The 23,703-nt window shown below is 42.5% G+C and overlaps 1 protein-coding gene across 2 annotated transcripts in view; it reads right to left on the bottom strand.

The window, feature by feature from the left end:
* Nucleotides 1–23,454, bottom strand: part of smndc1 (survival motor neuron domain containing 1) — a 35,629-nt gene extending 12,175 nt beyond the window's left edge. The window contains exons 1-5 of one of the 2 annotated variants that reach the window (XM_043713103.1): nt 23,332–23,454; nt 21,533–21,652; nt 6,262–6,404; nt 3,236–3,397; nt 2,750–2,903 (exon numbers count right to left, since the gene is read on the bottom strand). In XM_043713103.1, coding sequence (XP_043569038.1) covers nt 2,750–2,903; nt 3,236–3,397; nt 6,262–6,404; nt 21,533–21,652 — 579 coding nt within the window. In that variant the 5' untranslated portion in view covers nt 23,332–23,454. Of the gene's footprint in view, nt 1–2,749; nt 2,904–3,235; nt 3,398–6,261; nt 6,405–15,798; nt 15,821–21,532; nt 21,653–23,331 lie in introns of those variants that run through there. The other variant, XM_043713104.1, reaches the window with a different exon arrangement.
* Between the last annotated feature and the right edge of the window lie 249 nt (nt 23,455–23,703).

Below are 23,703 nucleotides of genomic sequence, written 5' to 3'. Positions count from 1 at the left end.
ACCTTACAGAGGTTTACAAAATTATGAGGGGCATGGAAAGGGTAAATAGGCAAAGCCTTTTCCCTGGGGTCGGGAAGTCCAGAACTAGAGGGCACAGGTTTAGGGCGAGAAGGGAAAGATATAAAAGAGACCTACAGGGCAACCTTTTCACACAGAGGGTGGTGCGTGTATGGAATGAGCTGCCAGAGGAAGTGGTGGAGGCTGGTAGAATTGCAACATTTAAGAGGCATTTGGATGGGTATATGAATAGGAAGGGTTTGCAGGGATATGGGCTGGGTGCTGGCAGGTGGGACTAGATTGGGTTGGAATACCTTGTTGGCATGGATGGGTTGGACCGAAGGGTCTGTTTCCATGCTGTACATCTCTATGACTCTATGACCCGCAGTACCTGGTCCTTGATAAAACTCCACATTTCAATTGTGCCTATTCCCTGCAGTTTCCTTCTCCATCCTATGCATTTTAAAGCTTGCCTAATCGCATTGTAATTGCCTTTCCCCCAGCTATAACTCTTGCCTTGCAGTATATACCTATCCCTTTCCATCACTAAAGTAAACATTACCGAATTGTGGTCACTATCACCAAAGTGCTCACCTACCTCCAAATCTAACACTTGGCTGGGTTCATTACCCAGTAGCAAATCTAATGTAGCCTTGTTCCTTGTTGGCCTGTCTACATTCTGTGTCAGGAAGCCGCCCTGCACACAATGGACAAAACTGACCCACCTAAAGTACTTAAACCATAGTATTCCCAGTCAATATTTGGAAAGTTACAGTTCCCCATTAGAACTACCCTGTCACTCTCGCTCCTATCGAGAATCATCTTTGCTATCCTATCCTCTCAATCTCTGGAACAGTTCAGAGGCCTATAGAAAATTCCCTATAGGGTAACCTCTCCTTTCCGGTTTCTAATCTCAGCCAATACTAGCTCAATAGACAAGTCCTCAAATGTCCTTTCTGTAACCACAATACTGGCCTTAACTAACAGTGCCACACCACCCCCTCTTTTACTCTTTTCTCTGTTCTTTCTGAAACATCTAAATCCCAGAACCTGCAAACTACCATTTCTGTCCCTGTTTTACCCATGTCTCTGAAACGGCCACAACATCGAAATCCCAGATACCAACCCACGCTGTAAGTTCACCCATCTTATTCCTGATGCTCCTGGCGGTGAAGTAGACACACTTCAAACCAACTTCTTGCAATCTTGAAATGTTGGTTCTGACTTTAGTACTCTCATGCTCCCGTGTCCTCAAATTACAATTTCAGTTTCTAACCCCCCCCCCCCCCACAACGATTTACTTCAAGCCTACCCAAGAGCATTAGCAAATATCCCCCGAGGATCTTGGTACCCCTCTGGTTCAGGTGAAGACCATCCTGTTTGTAGAGATCCCACCTACCCCGGAAAGAGCCCCAATTATCCAGAAAACCAAAACCCTCCCTCCTGCACTATTCCTGGAGCCACTTGTTCAACTCCCCTCTCTCCCTATTTCTTGCCTCGCTAGCATGTGTCAGGGGCAACAAACCAGAGATAACAACTCTGTTTGTACAAGCTCTAAGCTTGTATTCTGAATGTCTGCCTTAGATCCCCACCTTTCTTCCTACCTATGTCATTGGTGCCTATGTGGACCACAACTTGGGGCTGCCAATTGTGCCCATCCCCCACAGTTTCCTTCCCCATCCTAATCATCCGAAATATCACCTAACTGCATAATTGCCTCTCCCCCAGCTATAATTGTTGCCCTGTGGTATATACATATCCCTTTCCATTATAAACATAACCAAATTGTGGTCACTATCACAAAAATGCTCACCTACCTTCAAATCTAACGCCTGGCCTGGTTCATTACCCAGTACCAAATCCAATATGGCCTTGCCTCTTGTTGGCTTGTCTACATACTGTGTCAAGAGATCCTCCTGCACACACTGGACAAAAACTTATCCAGTCAGTATTTGGAAAGTTAAAGTCCCCCATAACAACTACCCTGTTACTTTCACTCCTAGCCAATATTATCTTTGCAATCCTTTCCTCTACAAATCTGGAATTTTTCAGAGGCCTACAGAAAACACCCAACAGGGTAACATCTGCTTTCCTGTTTCTAACCACAGCCCAAATGACCTCAGTAGACAAGTCCTCATCAACCGTCCTTTCTACTGTCCCTGACTAACAATGCCACACTTTCCCTCTTTTACCACCTTCCCTGCTCTTACTGAAACATCTAAATCCCAGAATCTGCAACAACCATTCCTGTACCTGCTCTATCCATGTCTCTGAAATGGCCACAACATCAAAGTCCCAGGTGCCAACCCATGCTGCAAGTTCACCCACCTTATTCTGGATGCTCTGGCATTGAAGTAGACACACTTCAAACCACCTTCCTGCTTGCTGGTACACCCCACCGACCTTGAAACCTTATTCCTGACCTCACTACTCTCAACCTCCTGTACAATGGAGCTACAATTCAGGTCCCCATCGCCCAATGGTTAGGTCCAGTCCTGCTGCATTAAGGAAAAATAAAGTATCACAGCGGAATGCCACCCAGTCATTCCTGTGTGAAATGTACAAGAATATTTGGTGAAGATAGAATCATGCTTTGGAAAGATAATGATCTAAATAATTTTTTTAAAAATCACCATTTAAATGTCATGCTACAGCACCCTTGCAATCACGGGAGCTGGTACTCAGGATGACAGAGGCAATAACCAGCAAAAAAAGATCTTTAGAAATAATTGTTCTTGTGCACAATACATACCTGTCCTTTTTTGTTCTTGGAATAGGCTCTGTTATTAAACTGCTGCCATTTTACTTTTTGTTCCTCACGCTCCTGTTCAAGCTCCTTCATTCTCTGAGCTTTTTTTAATGCTTTCTTCTTCTTATACTCCCTCTGTTGAGCAACCATTTCCTTCCTGTAAACAGCCAAATTCAAAATCCACCAAGAAAATGTTACAACTTAAGATGCACTATCCTAAACATTAGAAACAAGAATAAAACAAAACTGCGGATGCTGAAATTCTGAAACAAAAAACAATCAAAATTGCTGGAGCAGCTCAGGTCTAGCAGCACGTGTGAAGGAGAACTCTGAAGGAGAACTCTGAAGGAGAAAGGACACTGGAATCAGAGTTAAAGAGCCACTGAACTCGAAATAGTGACTGTTTTCGCCCTCCACAGATGCTGCCAAACATGCTGAGTTTTTCCAGTAATTTGTTTTTGTTTGAGAGAGCTGGCCGCCAGTACTCACTTTGATTTGGGTTTGTCACCACCCAGCTCTTCAGAATCATTTCCTTCTTCAACAGGTTTCAGGTTGACCAAGGGAAGCACATCAGCATTACCGTATCCAGAAAATGTGATTGCAGCTGTACCATTTTCTTGGTCAATCTCTTCAATCTCCGCTTCATACAGTCTGTAAGGAAGTTAGGGCTGTAAGCATGTGAGTAGAGGTTTGACAAACAGACCCTCTAACAACCCTCTAACATTTTAAAAATTATATGTTACAGATTATATTTATTAAAATAATTGTAATTTATTGAAAATAGTTTCAAGATTAATACATCAACACGTTTGTGAGCAGGATTCACGATTTAACAATATTTCTGCCAGTTCAGCAAAATCTATTTAATATTAATGGTTTCAACAATTTATTAAAGGTTAATGTGCTACACTTCCACCTAGACTTCTAAGAATAAATCAAAGAAAGGCTTCTATTTTGAGAGTGCAACGACAATAAAACCGTCAGCAGTCACACTCATCACAACTCAGAAATGGACAACACTGAGTCCACATATCCACAGTCCAAGAGTGGGATACTGGAAAAGCACAGCCGGTCAGGCAGCATCGGGAAGAATTCCTAATGATGAGCTTATGCTGGAAACACCAACTCGCCTGCTCCTCGGACACTGCCTGACCTGCTGTGCTTTTCCAGCACCACACTCTGACTCTGATCTCCAACATCTGCAGTCCTCACTTTCTCCACATGTATACAGTTAAACATGGAAATTCGGGACATGCTGTCAGGAATTCTATGCTTCCCTAAAGGGTGAACTGTTTAAGGATTCCACAGGCTGTAATTGTTGAAATCATCAAACTGAGGAAAATCTGCCATTCAATAAACTTGCAAAAGACTCTTAAAAGTCTTTGAAAAATATATACTTTTTTTGACTGAGATGTAACTAGGTTTTTCTTTGAAGGTACACCACGTCACAATTATTATACTTTTTGGAATACTAACTTCTTGGATAATATTAAAATTAATGCTTTTTTAAAAAAGTTTATAATACCTTAAATTTATTCTAATTGCATGTTATTGTTTAAATTAAATTCCATAAAGCAAAATAAATTTGGAGCAATTAATTTGGCAGTCCGAGAGAATACTTCAATCAGAGTAGCTACTTACAGTTTACTGACATTACTTGGTTAATGTCTGGTGATCTTCTAGATGCAGGAGTCAATGTTAGGAAAGGGCTAATCTGTGACACTCTGATCTTCTGATCCTTATGGGTTGCTTTCTATGAGGTCATCAGCAAGCCCTGTTGCTGTGCCAATGACCACAACATGGGGCCCATTAGGGACCACACTGACCACAACATGGGGCCCAATAGGGACCACACTGACCACAACATGGGGCCCATTGGGGACCACACTGATTACAACATGGGGCCCATTGGGGACCACACTGACCACAACATGGGGCCCATTAGGATCCACAATGACCACAACATGGGGCCCATTAGGATCCACAATGACCACAACATGGGGCCCAGTAGGGTCCACACTGACCACAACATGGGGCCCATTACGGACCACACTGATCACAACATGGGGCCCATTGGGGACCACACTGACCATAACATGGGGCCCATTGGGGATCACACTGAACATAACATGGGGCCCATTGGGGATCACACTGACCATAACATGGGGCCTGTTAGGAACTACACTGACCACAACATGGGGTCCGTTAGGGACCACACTGACCACAACATGGGGCCCATTAGGATCCACACTGACCACAACATGGGGCCCATTAGGATCCACACTGACCACAACATGGGGCCCATTAGGGTCCACACTGACCATTTAAAATAAACAGATAGAAGGCACCAGAAAGTGTGCAACAGGTGAAATGTTAATGCTGCTTAATCTTGACAGAAAAGGGTGGAATGAGAATCAGAATACATAGATGCTTAGGGGTTCATAACTGAAATAATTTCCTAAGCTTCCACCAGAGGTAGTTTAAAAAGGTCGACATAAATTGTTTCTGCTTCAGGTGTATATAAACAATCAGACATCTGCACTAATCAGAAGGTGCAAGAGAGACGGTTCTGAAGGATTCGAAACATGGCTTGTGTACTTTTGCTAGTGAAGCCTGTGGTTTGGCCCACTATTGACAAGTGTGCTTTCTTTAGTTATCAGTGGACCCACAGAAATCAGAAGCAATCAGTAAAGGCAGCAAAGTAATCAGAAACACATACTTAGTAGTCCATAAGACATAGGAGCAGAAATTAGGACATTCAGCCCATCGAGTCTACTCCGCCATTCACGCATGGCCGATAAGTTTCTCATCCCCATTCTCCTGCTTTCTCCCCGTGACTCTTGACAATCAAGAATCTATCTATGCCTTAAATATACTCAGTGACCTGGCCTCTACAGCCTTCTGTCTGAAGTTTCTCCTTATTTCCATCATGATTACCGTACCACTCATTGCTAAATTTACACGTTTGTGAATTCTCTTTCAGAATGAAGAAACTAGCAATGAGGTTACAAAGTCAAACATTAGATTAGATTAGATTACTTACAGTGTGGAAACAGGCCCTTCGGCCCAACAAGTCCACACCGACCCTCCGAAGCGCAACCCACCCATTCCCCTACATTTACCTAACACTATGGGCAATTTAGCATGGCCAATTCACCTGACCTGCACATCTTTGGACTGTGGGAGGAAACTGGAGCACCCGGAGGAAACCCACGCAGACACGGGGAGAATGTGCAAACTCCACACAGTCAGTCGCCTGAGTCGGGAATTGAACCCGGGTCTCTGGCGCTGTGAGGCAGCAGTGCTAACCACTGTGCCACCGTGCCGCCCACATGATTGATGAGCACCTTTGGCTCACGGATTACATATCCCTGCATCATAACTAGTTATTGTATATTATTAGTTACCACTGTAACATTGCAGGTCAAAGCTTCAAATTTCAGAATAGATCTCAAAGAATCTCTTACCATTGGCTACTGCTCTATTGATGTATTGTTAGAGAGTTCTACACTTACTGTCCATCTTCATTCCAAACGGCCATACACTTGTCACCAGTCTTCCATTTATGACTAGGTATGGAATTTGCTGAGTTATCTGCATTAGCTGCAGCAACAGAAGGCTGATTTGATAACAGGTCTCTGGTCAGTTCTATAACTTCCTGTAAGACATGCAAGTAAACACAGAACTTAGTGCTGTCCTTCTTTTAACAGTATTAAACCATAACTTATATTCTTGGATCTACTTTCACCAAACAATCAACATTTTACTCAAATTGGAAAAGATAAAACAAAATAGTTACATGGATGTACATGACTGCAAATTAATTAAATGTTATCCCCCCCTTCACAGTCAAAACTATCTGATCATTTGATGAAGATTAGAACCAGGATGTATTGAACCCGAATGCCCCACATCTGTCTCCTCTCAAAGTGGAGAGCGCTAATTAAAAAGTTAACAAAGCAGTGTTTGAGCATTCAGTTTCCAAATCATCAAAGAATGTGTTAAATATGGAACATATGATATAGAAATTGAATTACTTATTTATTCTTTTGTTAAAGATGTCATTTTGACAATAAATCAATGGAGACTCAAACACTGAAGCTTGTTCTAAATCCTGTCATTCTTTAAATGTAAATGGGACTGCCATCTTGAAACTTTAAACTTGAATCAATTGGTTCTTGTTGATATTGACTGACAACAGATCTCAAAATTGCTTTTCAACTCAAATTATTAAGGATACTCAACACTGAAACAATTTAACTTTAAGTTGCCATGGTTGAGGCTGTTCTGTTTAGTAACCTGTTACATTCAGGACTGCTGTACCTGTCCCAGGTTATTATGGGTACTCCCAATCCAATCTAAAAGCCTATTTAAGATTTTCCATTTATACCTAAAACATACCCTTTAATGGTTTTTTTGTGTGCTATGCAGCCAATTTGTTTAAGCACATGGGCCTTTTTGCAAAGTTACACACATTAGGTAAATTAAAGAGACCATTTAATACGTGTCCTGTGGGCCCTTATGTGGCACAGTGATAGTGTCAGCTCGGCAAACAGAACCACAACAGCGTCCCTACCCCTGGACCAAGAGGCTTGGTTTCAAGTTCCATCTGTTCCATAGGTACATAATAACATCTCTGACCATGTGGATTAGAAATATCTGGACATGCCCTGCATAGGAAGTTGTGTGCTGTGCAGAGAACCATACAGCACAGAAGAGGCCCTTCTATTCATCCACTACACTAAACCCACTTTCCAGCACCTGGCCCACAGCCTTGCATGTTATGGCATTTCAAGTGATCCATGTACTTTTTAAAGGTTGAGAGGTTTCCTGCATCAACCCCCTTCAGGCAGCAAATTTCAGATGTCCACCTCACCGAGTGAAAAGGTTTTATTCTCAAATCCCCTCAATCTCCTGCCTTTCACTTTAAAATTACTTCCCTTTGTTACTGACACTTCAACTAGACATAACAGCTGCTTTCTATTCACGCTGTCCTTGCCCCTCAATCTTATGCACCTCTATCAGGCAGCCTCTCAGCCTCCTCTGCTCAAAAGAAATTTATCCAAGACCATCCAGCCTCTCTTTGTAGCTAAACTACTCCATCCCAGGAAGCATCTTGGTGAATCCCCCGCACACCCTCTCCAGCGCAATCACATCCTTCCTGCACTCCGGTGACCAGAACTGCACACAGTACTCCAGCTGTAGCCTCACAAAAGTTTTGTACATCTCCAACTGAATCTCTCTGCTTTATTAATTGCCATGACTGATAACAGCAAGCATATTGTATGTCTCTTAACCCCCCTATTCACTTGGCCTGTGGGCAATTTCCTCAACATTCCTCTGCTCCACTGTGCTTTCCAGTGTCCTGCCATTCATTGAGGTAACCCTCGTCTTCCAAAGTGCCCCTTCACACTTTTCAGGAGTAATTTCCATCTGTCACTGATCTGCCAATTGACTAGTCCATCTATATCTTCCTGTAACCTAAGACTTGCTCGATCCCTAATAACTGCTTGACTAACCCTCATGTCATCCACAGACATACTTAGCAACCCTCCTACAGTCTTATCTAGATCATTTAGACAAACCATGAGCAATAAGAGACCCAGGACTGATCCGTGCAGTATGCCACTGTACACCAGGCTCCAGTCACAGAAATAGCCTTTTCCCACAATCCTCTGTATTCTATCACTAATCCAACTTTGAATCCATCTGTTTTCATCTTTTTTATGAACCATATGGGATTGTCAAAGGCCTTGCTGAAATCCATATGAACTACATTAACTTCACTAACCTCATCTACACAGCCAGACACATCCTTGAAAAATTCAATTAGCTTTTGTTAGACATGATGTCCTTCTGACAAAACCATGTTGACTACCCTGATCAAACATTACCTCTCCACGTAGACATTAATTCGGTCCACTTCAGAATTCTCCCAAACAGTTCCTCTACCGTTGATGAGAGACTCACTGGTCTGCTAGTTGTGTATAACTTAGAGCACGTGTAGCCTCGAACCACATGGAAACTATTCTCGCTGGAAAACAATCAGTTTTCAGCAACATTCCAATACTGCAACATCGATCCTACATTTTGACCAACGCAAAGAAATCACAAATCAGCACTTTTCTCGCTTCTGACTAGTTTTAACTAATGCTGCGTTTTATCTTCATCTATGCCTTTGCAATCTCCAGACTTCACTATTTTAATGATTCCTTGACATGTGTAAGACCTCCAGTCCATCTCACATTGAAAGAAGTTCTGCTCCTTGGATTTAATCATTTATTGTGTTATCTCAGCCTGAGCTTAAAAATGTGTTGCTGGAAAAGCGCAGGTCAGGCAGCATCAAAGGAACAGGAGAATCGGCGTTTCGGGCATAAGCCCTTCTTCAGGAACACATTTTTAAGCTCTGATCTCCAGCATCTGCAGTCCTCACTTTCTCCTTATCTCAGCCTGAGTAATATGTACAGAACTGGGCACAGTGCTATAGGAAGAATATGAATACATCAGAAAGTGCAGAAGAGATTATAAACTTTCAGTTAGAGGATAAACTGGAGAGAAGGCAATGAAAAGGAAATCTGATAGTTTTGAAAATCCTGAGGGGATTGGGAAAAGATAGGGAGAAACCATTCCTCCTTGTGAAAGGGTCCTCCAAGAATAACAGGGTCCAGTGTTAAATTCATTTGCAATGGTTCAGTTCTGGAATGCAATGCCTGAAAGTGTGATAGAGGCAGGTTCAATTGAGACATTGAAGAGGGTATTCAACAGAAACAACGTGCTAGGCAAGGGGAAACACTGGAGAATGGCTTGGCCATGATGCTCATTTAGCGAGCCAGGGCAAACACAATGTTCCAACCCTTTGGCTTTGATATCCTTTTTGATTTCTGCATTCCTGTAATTCACTGATTTTCATTCCTCGGCTGCCAAGTACTTCCTAAAACTCTCTATTTGAGGTTGTGTTTTAAAACCAAGGTATTTGACCAAGTTTTTGGGTCCTAGCTCTAGTATCCAGAGTTTCCAATGATGTGTCCTCGTGTTTTACAATGCTGAAAACTCTATTAAAATAGAAGCTTCAGGTAGTAATGAAGACATTGAACGTTCTAGGGACCCAGCATCGAACTCACCACAGTAGATGGTGGAATCAAGAACCTACTGAAAAACCTATCTAATTCACAAATGTCCTTCAGGGAAAGAAATCTACTGTCCTCACCCAGCCTGGCCTACATGAGTTTCCAGACCTACAGCAATCTGGATGACTCTCAATTGCTCTCTGAGATGGTGCAACAAGTCTCAGCAGAGAAATGAAACCAGACAGCCACCTGGCAGTGGCCCCGGCACCGGAAAAGACAAGGGCAGAAGCAGCCCTGCTGCCCCTGCACAGTCCTCCTTACTAATGTCTGGGGAATACTGCCAACATTGGGACAGCTGTCTCCAGACTCGTCAAGCAACAGCCTGACAGTCATACTCAGAGAATCATACCTTACAGCCAATGTCCCAGACACCACCATCACCATCCCTGGATATGTCATGTTCCACCGGCAAGACAGACCCAGCAGACGTAGCTGCACAGTGGGATATAGTCAGGAGTTCTGCTGAGAATGCTCAACATTGACTCTGGACCCCATGAGGTGTCATGGCTTCAGGTTAAACATGGGCAAGGAAACCTCCTACTGATTACTACATACCATCTTCCCTCAGCTGATGAATCGTTACTCCTCCATGTTGAACAACACTTGGAGGAAGCACGGAGGATGGCAAGAGCACAAAATGTCCTCTGGGTGGGGGATTTCAATATCCATCACCGAGAGTCACTCGGCAGCAGCATGAACGATCTAGCTGGTTGGGTCCGAAAGGATATTGCTGTTGGACTGGGTCTGTGGCAGGTGGTGAGGGAGCAACATACTTTAGCTCATCCTTACCAATCTGCCAGCTGCAGATGCATCTGTCCATGACAGTATCGGTAAGAGTGACCAGCACACATTCCTTGTGGAGAAAAAGCCCCAATTTCACATTGAGAATACCATCCATCGTGTTGTGGGGCATTTTTACCACGTTAAATGGGGATGGGATAGACTTCAAACAGATCTAACAACTCAAGACTCAGCATCCATGAGGCACTGTGGGCCACCAACAGCAGCAGAATTGTACACCAGCACAATCTGTAACCTCATGGCCCGGCATATCCTCCACTCAACCATTACCATCAAGCCAGGGGATCAACCCTGGTTCAATGGAGAGTGCAGGAGGGTATGCCAGGAGCAGCACCACGCATTCCTGAGGATGAGATGTAACCTGGTGAAGCTACCAAACCAGACTGCTAGTCACCAAACAGCACAAGCAGCAAGTGAAAGCTAAGCGATTCCATAACAATGGATGAGATCTAAGCTCTGCAGCCCTGCCACATCCATTTGGGAATGTTGGTGGTCGAGTAAACAACTCATTGAAAGTGGTGGCAGTGTCACAGATATCACCATCCTCATTGATGGAAGAGCCCAGCACATCAGTGTCAAAGAGAAGCTGAAGCATTTGCAGTAATTTTCAGCCAGAACTGTTGGATGATCCACCTCGGCCTCCTCCAGTGGTCTCCAGCATCAAAGATACTAGTCTTCAGCCAATTTGATTCACTCCATGTGATATCCAGAAACAGTTGGAGACACTGGATACTGCAAAGACTCTGGCCTCTGAAAACATTCCAGCAATAGTACTGAAGACTTGTGTTTCACTCCCCTCGCCAAGCTGTTCCAGCCCAGTTACAACACTGGCATCTACCCAACAATGTGGAAAATTGCCCAGGTATGTCCTGTACACAAAAAGCAGGACAAATCCAACCTGGAAAATTACTGCTCCATCAGTCTACTCTTGATCCTCAATAAAGTGATGGAAGGGGTCATTAACAGGGCTATCAAGCAGCACCTGCTCAGCGACGCCCAGTTTGGGGTCCCCCAGGGTCACTCAGCTCCTGACCTCATTACCGCCTTGGTTCAAACATGGACAAAAGAGCTGAATTGAGAATGATTCCCTTTTGACATCAAGGCTCCATTCAACTGTGTGTGGCATCAAGGAGCCCAAGCAATACTGGAATCAATGGATACCAGGGGCAAACTCTGTAGTGGTTAGATGTCTAGACTTGGACAAGTAGTATTTGCACCACACAAATTCCAGGCAATTACCATCGTCAATAACAGGCAATCTAACCACTGCCCCGTAACTTTCAATGGTGTTACAATCGCTGAACCCGCCACTATTAACATCCTGAGGGTTGCCATTTACCAGAAATGCAACTAGACTTGCCACATAAACGCAGTGGCTATAACAGCAAGTCGGAGGCAATGAGTAATTCACCTCCTGACTCCCCACGGTCTGTCCACCATCTCCAAGGCAGAAGTCAGAAGTGTGATGGACTATTACCCACTTACCTGGATGGGTACAACTCCAACGACACTCAAAAAACTCAACACCATCCTGGACAATGCAGCCCGCTTCACTGGCACCACATCCATAAACATCCACTCCCTCCATTACTGACACTCAGTACACACCGCTGCTGCTGCTGCTATCTACAAACCGCACTACAGAAAGTCAGCAGTGATTCCTCTTAAACAGCACTTTCCAAACCAACAATCACGACCATCTCGGACATGGGCAGATACAACCATTTGCAAGACCCTCTTCAAGCCACTGACCATCCTGGCTTAGAAATACATCACCATTCCTTCACTGCCACTGGATCAAAATCCTGGAATTTCCTCCCTAAGGTCACACTACAGCACATGGCTCAAGAATCAGCTCTGCACCTTCCCACAGGACTCTAGTGATGGCAATAAATGCTGGCCAGCCTGCAATGCCCACATCCCAAAAGTAAATAAACTGACAGAGAAACCAAGATACAGACAGCTCAAGTCAGATGTCACTGTCATGGACAAATTTTCTAGCCTACACTGTAGGTTTTTCTGAAACTGACTGCTGTTTGAATCCTGTTAGAGTGTCCTAATGTGAGAATGGAAACATACACCTGATGGGGGGAGAGACATGGAGTGAAGGCCACATAGAAACAACAGAGCACTTCAACACCAAGTGAAAGGATGCAATAAAGACTGATAGGGGAACAAAGAGAAAAAGGAGAACAGCTCATTTCAAATAATCATAACTGGAGGGTTACTTCAAAGAAAATGAGATACAAGATGACATCAAGCTACACATCCATCCTGTTTTGTAGTTAGCAATCTCACAGAGTTTTGATATATTCACATGCGTTTACAGCACACACCGAGGCCATCTAACCCATGGCTATATGGCAGATGAAAGATAGATATCCAGGTTAATTCCACTTTCCTGCTGTGTCTCTAGCCCTGTCAGTCACAGTATGTGTAATGAAGATTTTTACCTCTCCAACCCTGACAGCTTTTCAGAATACCAGCCCACACAAGATGAAAACATTTCTTTTCCACTCCTTTATCAGTCTTGTACCAATTATTTTAAATTTCAATCTAGTCCATCTCTAGCTATTAAACTCTCTACTAAGAGAACTAGCTCCATTCTAATTATCTATGCCCTGCAATTTCATACTCCCTAATTAAACTGTCCTTGAGCTGTGTCCCAAACATAATCACTCCAATCTATCTAAACTTTCCTTGGGGCTAAAATTCTCCAGGCCCTGGCAGCATTCTCCTCAAATTTCTTCTGTGCCCTCTACTGAGTATTCATATCTTTCCCGTAATGCAGTGACCAGATCTACAAGTGGTACTCTTGCTGCAGCCTAACTAATGTTTGAATATTCTAGAATAGCTCTTTGCTCTCATTTCCTATACTTGGCCAAAAAAGGAAATTATCCTATATGTCTTAACACCTCAGAGATTGGTGGGCATGTTCTCCAAGGTGTCTCTGTTCCTCTCAACTTCACAGCATCCCCTCATTTATTACATATCACCTTGCTTTGTTTAATCTCAAAAATGAATTTGCTCTTTTCTCTAGACTGAATTCCATTCAACGATTTTCTGTTCAGCTGCTCAGTCCAGTGATACTTTCTTGCTGTTCTCACTGTCGACCACATGACCAACTAATATCTGTAAAGTTCTTAATCATACTCCTTGCAGTCTAAATCATTGTGATATATGCCATGAAAAGCAAGGAACTCAGTACTGAGCACTGCAGAACTTTGCTAGAAAGAGCTTTCCAGTCACTTTTTCTCTTGGCTTTTTATAACTGAACTTTGGATCCAGCTTCCTCTGCACATGTGTCAATTATTGATGTGTAACACTGACCCTTCTTGTTTCCTCCTCAAATAAACTTCCTTGAATAATTCATACATCTCTAAAGAAGGATCAATACTCCTCTAGTTCCATGTCAGTACCCAGAGAGAGGAAAATGATGTACAAGTGTACTGATTTGTCTAGTTTCAAAGAAGCTAAATCCATCAATATTACCTTTCTCACAGTCTCATCCTATCAAATATTTCACTATTCTTCTCAACCACTAACTGCACTGTTCACTTTTTTTTAATAAAGAGAAAAGGTACAAGTTCCTCACCAAGAACTATGCTCATGTCTTCCACCACCTCCCACTATTTCTACTAATAGTCTCCAATAGGACTGGATCTGTCCTGAACTGTGCTGTTCTGGCACTGCCCTTCATCTTGCTTTTGCTGCTTAGGTTTCTGCTCCTGCTTTGTGCCCCCCCCCCCCGCCATATGTTTTTTTTAAATGATGTCAATATCTCTCAGATCTGCTAGCATTCAAATGTGGGCTTCTTCTCTATTACTCTTCACACCTTTAAGCCAGTTCCAATTTTGCTTTGCTCACTTCCTTCTTCAACTCAAAAAATTAAATTCTCATAAAGCAGTATTGGATGTTTTATACACCACTGGAATTCTCTCACTACCTACTTCTGCTATAAATATTCCACCCGTTCCAGACGTGAAGATTTGAGAATGAACGAAATGACAATTCTATTACTAAGTGATGAGTACTCGGCTATTTCTTTGGGACTGTACGTTCTACTGAGGCTGTGGGGCATCTCTTGCTCCCATTTCACCACTGGGACGGAGGCTGAAGGAAATATGGAGTATTCACTCTCCCACTAGCTGCAGTTTACCAAGGGACACTGAAAAGCAAAATTGCCCCTTTGAGAAAACAATTTGAAAGGAAAGAGTCCCCTTTAAAAGGGCAAAATAAATACATCTCAACTTTAATTAAAGCAAAAGTATATATTTTTAAAAGAAAGCAAGATCTAGCTCCTCTTCCACAAGCTCCAAGCAGCCAGCTTACCAAGGAACCAGGAGGTACTGAGTTTGAATACTGCTGACATCCAATTGTCAATCTCTTCAGTCCTGCATTCCAATCACTGCTGGAGTCACTTGTTGGCTAATCTCATGGCGGATATTAGCTTTCCGGTGAGTTGGAGACCTGGAATAGCAAGTTTCCAAAGGGAAATGGAGGTGGAGTTGTGGAGGAATACTTTTTAAAAAAATTCTCCAAATGTGGTGGGAAAGCGAAGAAATAATTGCTTTTATATGCACTTTCGTCTTGAAGACCAGGACCTGACAGTAAAGGTTTACCCAGTTTGGACTGTAACAATATTTTTCCAGACCAGAGAATGGCAGAGAGCACTGTTGCAGCAAGCCACTACACTACTTCCCAAATCATCCCCATCTGATCGAATGCCTCTTTGTAAACAGAACAGCAAGGAAATCTTCATTCATCCCTAATATGTGGATGTTCCTGGCAAGGTCAGCATTTATTATTGACTACTAATTACCCTTTCAATGACTGTGTGGAGTAACCAGTTTAGTTGGAGGCTAGGTGGTGTAATTACCCTACTGGGCAGGGAATGTTGTTTCTTTTTGTTCAAAGGATGTGGACACCACTGGCTCCGCCAGCATTTCCTGCCCATCCCTATTTGGCTAGAGGACAGTTAAAAGTCACATTAGTGTGGATCTGGAGTCACAAATAGTCCAGACCAGAGAAAGGTAATTAGTGACAGATGGGTTTTTGCAATAATCAAAATAGTCACCAATAGGCCAGCTCTTTATTCCAGATATTAATGAATTCAAATCTTACCATCTGCTATGAGCACTGGTCTGGGGTTCTGGATTCCTGGTCCGGGGACATTAACCAGTGCCTTCCCTGCACCAGGATTTTCATCCAGAGTCAATGAAAGAACACAATATAATTCCAAGCCAGGAGGGTGCGACTGGGAGGGGAAGCTAGATGCTGGTGGTGGTTCCCATGCTCTTCTTGGTGATGTAGTTCACTGATTTCATAGATGTTTTATTGTTGAGGAAGTTGGTGCTGTGCACCTTTTGGATGGTGTACACTGACATCTGTGTGTCAGTGATGATACCCATTAAGTGAAGAATGTTCCATCACATTCCTGACTTGTGCTTCATGTGCAGGAAAAGCTTGAAGAGTCTGTACTCACTCAACGCAGAAGTCCCAGCTTGTGACTGCTTTAATAGCCATTGTATTTACATGGCTGATTGCATTACATTTCTGGTCAATGGTGATCCCCAAGATATTGATAGTGAATGCCATGGGAAGACGAGTAAACATTCTCTTGTTGGATATGGTCATTGTCTGGTATTTAATTGGTAAATAAAATGTAGGTAACATCAGCCCAAGCCTGTCCATTTCCCAGGTCTTGTTATGTATAAACACAGGCTGCTCCAGTATCTAAGAAAGTTGTGGATGGAGGTGAACACTCTGCAACATCAACAGACATTTCTACTTGTCAGCTTATGATGGAACAAAGTCATTACATAATGCAGTTAAAATTGGTTGTGCTAGGATACTGCCCTGAGGAACTCTTAAGTGATGTTCAAGGGTGGAAACAATTTGCTTACAACAACGAGTTGCCTGTGAGACAGGTTTGGTCATAGCCAGGTGAAAGATCATCACCACCAGAGTCCCCTACCCCCCATTTCCATTCAGTTTTACCTGGATGACTTGATGGCAAACTCTTATCAAATAATACTTTGACATCAAGACCAATCATTCTCACTTCACTCTTAAAATAGGATTTGGAGTCAAGTGGGTCTGGCTAAACCTGAACCAAGCATCTGTGAGCAGGTGAGCAAGATTCACTTAAGCACCGTTAATGAAAGGCTCCATTACGGGACAGCAGTTGGTCAAACTGGACTTATCTTGCTTCTATGAACCGAATTGGTAAAGACTCACTTCAGTTTAGACCAGGACCTCAAGAGAATGCAGAGACGGATATTCCACTCAGCATTTCTGGCTGAAGATGTTGCCAACAATTTAACCTGGTTTTTTGCATCCTGTCTCGATGCTATTGGCAGACAGAATGATAAGCCAGGCAATGAAGTTACAGCAGTTTTGCTGCTGATGACCCACAACACCTGACCAAAGCCCAGTTTGGAGCTGTTAAATCTATTCTGAATCTATCCTGTTTAACATAGCGGGTATGCTCACTGTGAAATTGAGACCTTGAAATCACACAAGAGGAGGATGGTCATTCTTAACAATTGATAGATGGATCTGTGATAGGGAGACTGGTGAGGATGAGGCCAAGTAGATTTTTCTCGTGTTGGTTTTCTGACACCAAGTCCTGTTATTACTGTACTGTTATACTCGCCACTCACATGTTCTCACATGCAGAAATTAACAAATTCAGAATAGAATGCATAAAAACCTGAGGCTGTAGAAGAAAAATCAGACCCAGGATGAGAATTAGTCTGACCAATTAACTGCAAATCTAAGAGGCAAAATAGGCTCTTTATTTCTGTTCCTGCAGCAATGCCTAGATATAATTAAACTGAAGGTTGGATTTTAATTAGCAAAAACAGTTAATATATGAATATGTAAATATTGTTGGGCAGTTCTCTCAAAAGCCTAGCGCCAGATTCAGGAAGGATTGTGTGTACTGTATCTTGACTTTTAGAGAGCACCATCTTGTGGCAGAATAGAGATTTCAAAGAGGATATAATTGAAACCAGGGTCTTCATAAGTAAGGCAACAACAGCAAAGAAACGTTGCAAACATGGTAGAACAAACAAAAAACCCACAAACCATGAGAAACAAACAAGTCAGGCAGTATCCATGGGGAGGTCACACAAGTTAACATATTGATTTTCATGCAAAACATTAACTTGTCTATTCTTTCTGAAAACCTTTCTAAAATTGGATATTCATTTAAACACTAGACTGGTTGCTTACCATTACATGGCTACTCTTACAGATACCCACAAGATCTTTGACACCACTTTTGTGTGACAGATCTTTTCATTTGTAGCTTTATCAATTTTATGGTGCTGAAAATTAGAATAATAACGAGGAAAGTGCTTTGCATACACATGGCTGAAAAATGTGTTCAAATCAATTGCGGTCTGGCAAGAGTTTGCTGATGTTACCCAAGATCCCTCTTTATGTAAATACCTTCCAATTTCAAAGCACTGTCACTCTTTTGAAGGTCAGGTGATCATATATTTCAAGAAACGTCCAAGGAAAATGAAACCAAATGTAACTGTGAACAACTAATAACACACCTTTGATAATCAACATCCAGCTACAAGTAGATTTAACTTTTCTGTGGTTTTCTGAAGAAACAGATCTTAATTCATTTATATTGGAGTTTGAAAGCAGACTAGAAATCAAGATGGCAAATAAAGTCCTGCTAACTATTTTATCCAATTAGATCTATTTAAATCCATGTGCAACTGGTGACAAGGATAATACTTACTCAGAACAAGATGCAGAGTCCAATTCCACCTGAAATCAAACATGGCGTGTATCAACTGTGAAAAAAAGATGTAAAATATAGAAGTACTACAGTCTGATTTCCCCTGAATGCGATATCATGGTAGCTTGGGTTATGACGGATTGCAACAGGCCTGACGTTTTGATTATACAGTAATATTCAGACTACATTAACGTAAAATAAAATGAAGGGTAACAGAGGGAGTGGAATTAACACAACCCTGCAGCAAATATGTACATGAACATATGGGTTTATCTGAGCACAATGATGATCCAATTAACCAAGTTCTTTTAAGACAACCTGCTTCCCTTTGCAGAATTATAAAAGGTTCATGATTGACTGAAATGAATTGAAATCTAACTGGAACAGAAATAGGAAATAAATACCAGCCTTACAAATGCTGGCTGATTAAAAAAAATATTGGAAGAGATCAATGCAGGAGTCTGCAAGTTAATTTTAAGAATGAAGTTATTACTACAGTAGCGTGAGTATTATGGTCACACACGTAAAAACATAAAAGAAAATTCAAACAACTTTATGGCTTCGGTTGTCCAGGTTCTCCAACAGTAAAACTCAATGTTCTGTTTCTTCCTGCCAAATTAAAGAATTGTGTGCAAGGATGGATTTTCTTTTGAAAAGAGGCCCGTTACAACGTATCTGACAGTACAGGCAAAAGAAAAAAAATGGAGTTCCTGAACAGTCACGCACAACCAAATCTAAGACAGTAATCCTTAAAAATACAAATGGATTTTGGACATAAAGTGATCATATCAAAACAGAAGTATAGAATGGGAGTCTAGCAGACTCCAGGTTACTTTCCTGGTGCCTTGGGCTTCAAACAACCCGCCATACTACATGTAGCAGAAATAAACTGTCACTAAGCATTTGCAGAAGATCACCCTGCACTGCTTGCACTCAGAGCCATGTGGAGAATTCTTGTGGACTTAAGAGGTTTCTACATATGAACTATTTGAGTTTATTGCAGGAAGCTGGCATTTCAGGAGAAGTTGTCCACATTCATACTAAATTTGTCTTTCTTATGCCAATGGCAGGCTCAATCACAGGCTAATAGTCGTCAATTCCTGTCTTTCTAATAGGGAATTGGATTTCATAGCTTCAACCAATCTGGACTCCAAACTAACAAAAGATGCTGGGCCCTCCTGTGGCGCAGAGATAGTGTCCCTACTCCTGAACTGAGACACCTGGGTTCAAGTCCCACCTGCTCTAGAGGTGTGTAATAACATCTCTGAACCCGCTGATTCAAAAAAGTGCAGATGCAATGGGGCTGTTGTAGTGCAGTGGTATTATCCCTACCTTTGATGATAGCCATGACATGGATGTGCTGATGTTGGACTGCGGTGGACAAAGTCAGAAGTCACAGTAAACCTATTGGACTATAACATAGTGTAACTAAAATCACAATTTTTCAGAGTGCTGTTCCTTCGCCAGGTGAAGGGGCACTACTAAACCTTGTGACTTTAAATAAGCCTGCTGGACTATAATCTAGAGTCATATGACTTCTGACGTTTCCCCTATCTGTGAGGCAGAAGTCGTGGATTTGAGTTCCACCTGTTACATAGGTGTGTCTTTAGAACAAGTTGATTAAAAATATCTTACAGTTGCAGTGAGTTCATGTGGTGCACTGGTAGCATCCCTACCTCTGGATTAGGTGACCTAGGTACAGAGCTGTGTCATAACATCTCTGAACAAGCTAACATTAGAAAATACCAACAAAAATAAAACATTGATGCAGTCCAAAACCAGTTACACAGTATCAAAAAATCTAAAGATGTGAATGACCCAGAATGAGACTATTTGCATCAAGACGTATGGAACAATTCACACACACACACCCACACACAGACACACACACAGACAGACACCGAAACACACACAGACACACACACAGACACACACACCCAACCACCCACACAGACACAGACACACAAATTACTCAACTGCAACTACATCCTTTGAAATTAGCAGTGTACAGTATTCAAACCAAGAAAAACTATATCAAGAATGTATCCAAGGACCTACCCATGGCTCATTCCACCCAAAATATTGACATCAAAGTTATGAAATCACACTGGTTACTTTGTGAATTAAGAGCTCTGTTCTATTTTAATTTTCAATTGCAAGGCTGAGCGATTTATCCTACTGCTGAATGCAATGAGTGTGAAAATGAAAAGCAGGTTTCCTCTTGCGATAGTCACTCTGAGCTCTAGATTCTATTCAAAAATAACATGCTGTCAATTTAAGGAATGAGGAAGAAAATATTTTTGTTGAAAGGCTACTTTTCCTCAAAAGGCAGTTGAAGCTGACCCTGTTTCTTTTTTAAGGCAAAGGTCAATTGAATCTCGACGAGTAAGTGAGGCGAAAGATTTTGGGGATTGGATGGAAATTGACCTTATCAAATCAGCCATTATTTTACTGATTGGCAAAGCAGGTTCGAGGGGCTGCTCCTGTTCCCAATGTATATATTTAGGCGACTTTGGCAAAGTGATCCTACATGATATGGATTTTATTTTGAATGTTCTAGCTGTTGGTCAATATATCCATATGTCTAAATACATTATTCTCTCAAGTTCAAATGGCTTGACTAACCACATGCTTCCAATCTGGAAACTTTGGCGATAATTTATAGTTTTTACATTTGTTGTGGAAAGATAATGAAACGCTGACTCAAGGCAATGTCAGGAACAGCTACAATGGTACATTCTACATTTAATATTGGAAGAACAAGCTAATTAAAAACTATTTCGCACAGAGAGAAATACACGCTACTAATAGAATAAGATTGCTGCAAAGCAACTTCCTATGAGTGATTTAATTTCTCTTCTGCAGTTGCTTTGATTTTGGTTTCCAGAGACACATTGGAAACAGTATTCCTAATGCAACATAATCATCCTGTCCAGCAGATGTTGTTCAGCAGTTTGCTTTTATTAATAAGATGGGTATACCTGATTGTTGCATTCTACCAGTCACTAAAACCAAAATTTGATCATTAATAAATTGGGGAAGTGCCCCTTAACAAAATGCAAAATATGTATTAAAAAATAGAAATAGAACACCAACCTGCAAATCCTTTTGTAATTTAAGGAGATCTTCATTTTCTGCATCAGTAGATAATGCAGCTTCTACTTGTTGAAGTTGTGCCTTATAACTGGCCAGCTGCTTTGCCAGTTCATCTGACATCTACAAGAAACAACAATTCAGTTCAGCAGAAATGTTAAGCTGAATAAAAGATTAATATAAGTCCACAGTGAATGTCACTGCTGACACCAAGCCCTGATCAAGAGAAATGGGAACTACACATAAATACAACCTTATTCTACCTAATATCATCCAAGCCATCATGCCCCACTTAAAGCTATTGGTGTTTACTTCGAATATTCCACATGGTGGCAAGCATATTTTCATTATTATTGATATTAGGAATTCAAAACTGAGGAGTTAAAACAAATGGGAAAGGCAAAATTATTTTTTCAAAGACAGAATTATGATCACAAATTTGAAATATGTCTTTAGGATATTTTACAATCAGATTTACTGTGCTTCTCAAGGAAGTTAAAAAGATAATTCACTCCATTTCTCCGAATGAAAAGTGTGTTTGATCTTTATAAAAAGTACCTTTGCACATAACTCAAAAGCATTTCAAAATTTTTGTAGCCTAATCCAAAGAAAATACTTTCACTATCTCGGGACAAGCACACAGAGCCTCAACTCAGGACAAATTGATTTTGATCACAATTTTTGAAGAAGTAATTTGGTAGTACAGAACTTGCTAAAAAAGACATTTTGTGTTGTTTATAACAGCTTTTCATCAGCACAATTTGCAGGAACACCAATTTAACAGGCAAACTAATATTTAGACAGTATGAGAAAGTAGCACTGATGGATTGGTCAGGATTTTCCAGCCAGAAGTTTGGAGAAAATCTGGAAGATTCACATTTAAACAATAGGACCTCCTGCTTCCTCTCGAACTGCCCAAATTTTCCCCACAACACAAATGTATCCAGTCACAGCCAGAGCAATTTCTCCTTGCTTCTGCATGACATCCTCTGGTATTCTCAAAGGATCTGTTCCCAACTCTTATCCCTCTGTGGAGCAACTGGTTGTTCACAAATTTGAGTTATATTCGACCTCGAGGACAGATTTCAATGTATATTCAGGTCACCAATCAGGATGCCCAACTTAACTCTTTAACACTGTGATCGGTGCCCCTGCATCAACTCATTCGTTACTGAAACTCTTATCCATGACTGTTACTTCCAGACACGATCGGTGTAACACACTCCTTCCTGGTCAATCCCCAACATCCCATCCACATAAACATGAGCCATGCAAATCTCTGCTGCATTTGTCCAAATTTGTACCAAACCCCAAACACCTCCATCGGCTCCCAGTCAAACATCAGGGTCACGTTAAAGGTCAAACCGCTCAATGGCCTCGCCCCCGCCTTTCCCCAAAGCTGCTGAGCTCACGCCCCTTCTCCAGGACACCACAAGGGGCTGCGCCTTCAGATGGTGCGGCCTCGGCCCCCCCTCCCTCTCTCCTCCTCCACTGGAGTTTATAAAACCAAAGGTTCCACACCCAAGGTCCCCGGGAAAGGAAATCACGCTTTGGGCGCTATATAAACGTAGGTAGTTACTGTAGGATGGGGACCCTGGTCTGATTTCGCCCCCCGACCCCCAGAAAACGTTCCCTCCCTCCCTTTCCCCATGAAGCAGGAGGGAGGTCAGGCCCAGGGCCGGTATCCTCAGGCCTCGGGCCTAGTTACGCAGCGGACAGGGCACCGTGTCCCTCCCTCCCTCCGGGGCCGGGGCCGGGCCGGGCCGCGCCCGATCGGCCACCCCCCGACCCCCGGGACTCACGCTCTCGCTCTCGGTGCGGCCCCGGGGCCTCGCGGATGATTTTTCAGAAACTCCGAAAAAAAGCGACTCGAATCCGCCGCCCTCCACTTCCGGTCCCCAACAGCGACTTCCGGTCCCTGCGTCACATCCGCAGGAAGGGGCGGGGGATCTCCACGTAAACAGAGCAGCCCCACCCTCAATCCGTCTCCCCGGGACACACACCCCACTCCCCCCCCAGGGGTCACTCTCACACCTCCCCCCCCACCCCGGGGGGCACTGCCTCACACACACAACTCCTCACATTACCATTACCAAGGGGAAGAGTAGGCAGAGAGCAAATGTACGCAAAAGAACTGTTGGCCTGAAATGCATCTACTTTAATGCAAGGAGTAT

The sequence above is a fragment of the Chiloscyllium plagiosum genome, chromosome 22 (genome assembly GCF_004010195.1).
Source record: "Chiloscyllium plagiosum isolate BGI_BamShark_2017 chromosome 22, ASM401019v2, whole genome shotgun sequence".
NCBI lineage: Eukaryota > Metazoa > Chordata > Chondrichthyes > Orectolobiformes > Hemiscylliidae > Chiloscyllium > Chiloscyllium plagiosum.
The sequence above is the reverse complement of the archived record's forward strand: the minus strand, read 5'-3'. Positions and strand labels throughout refer to the sequence as shown.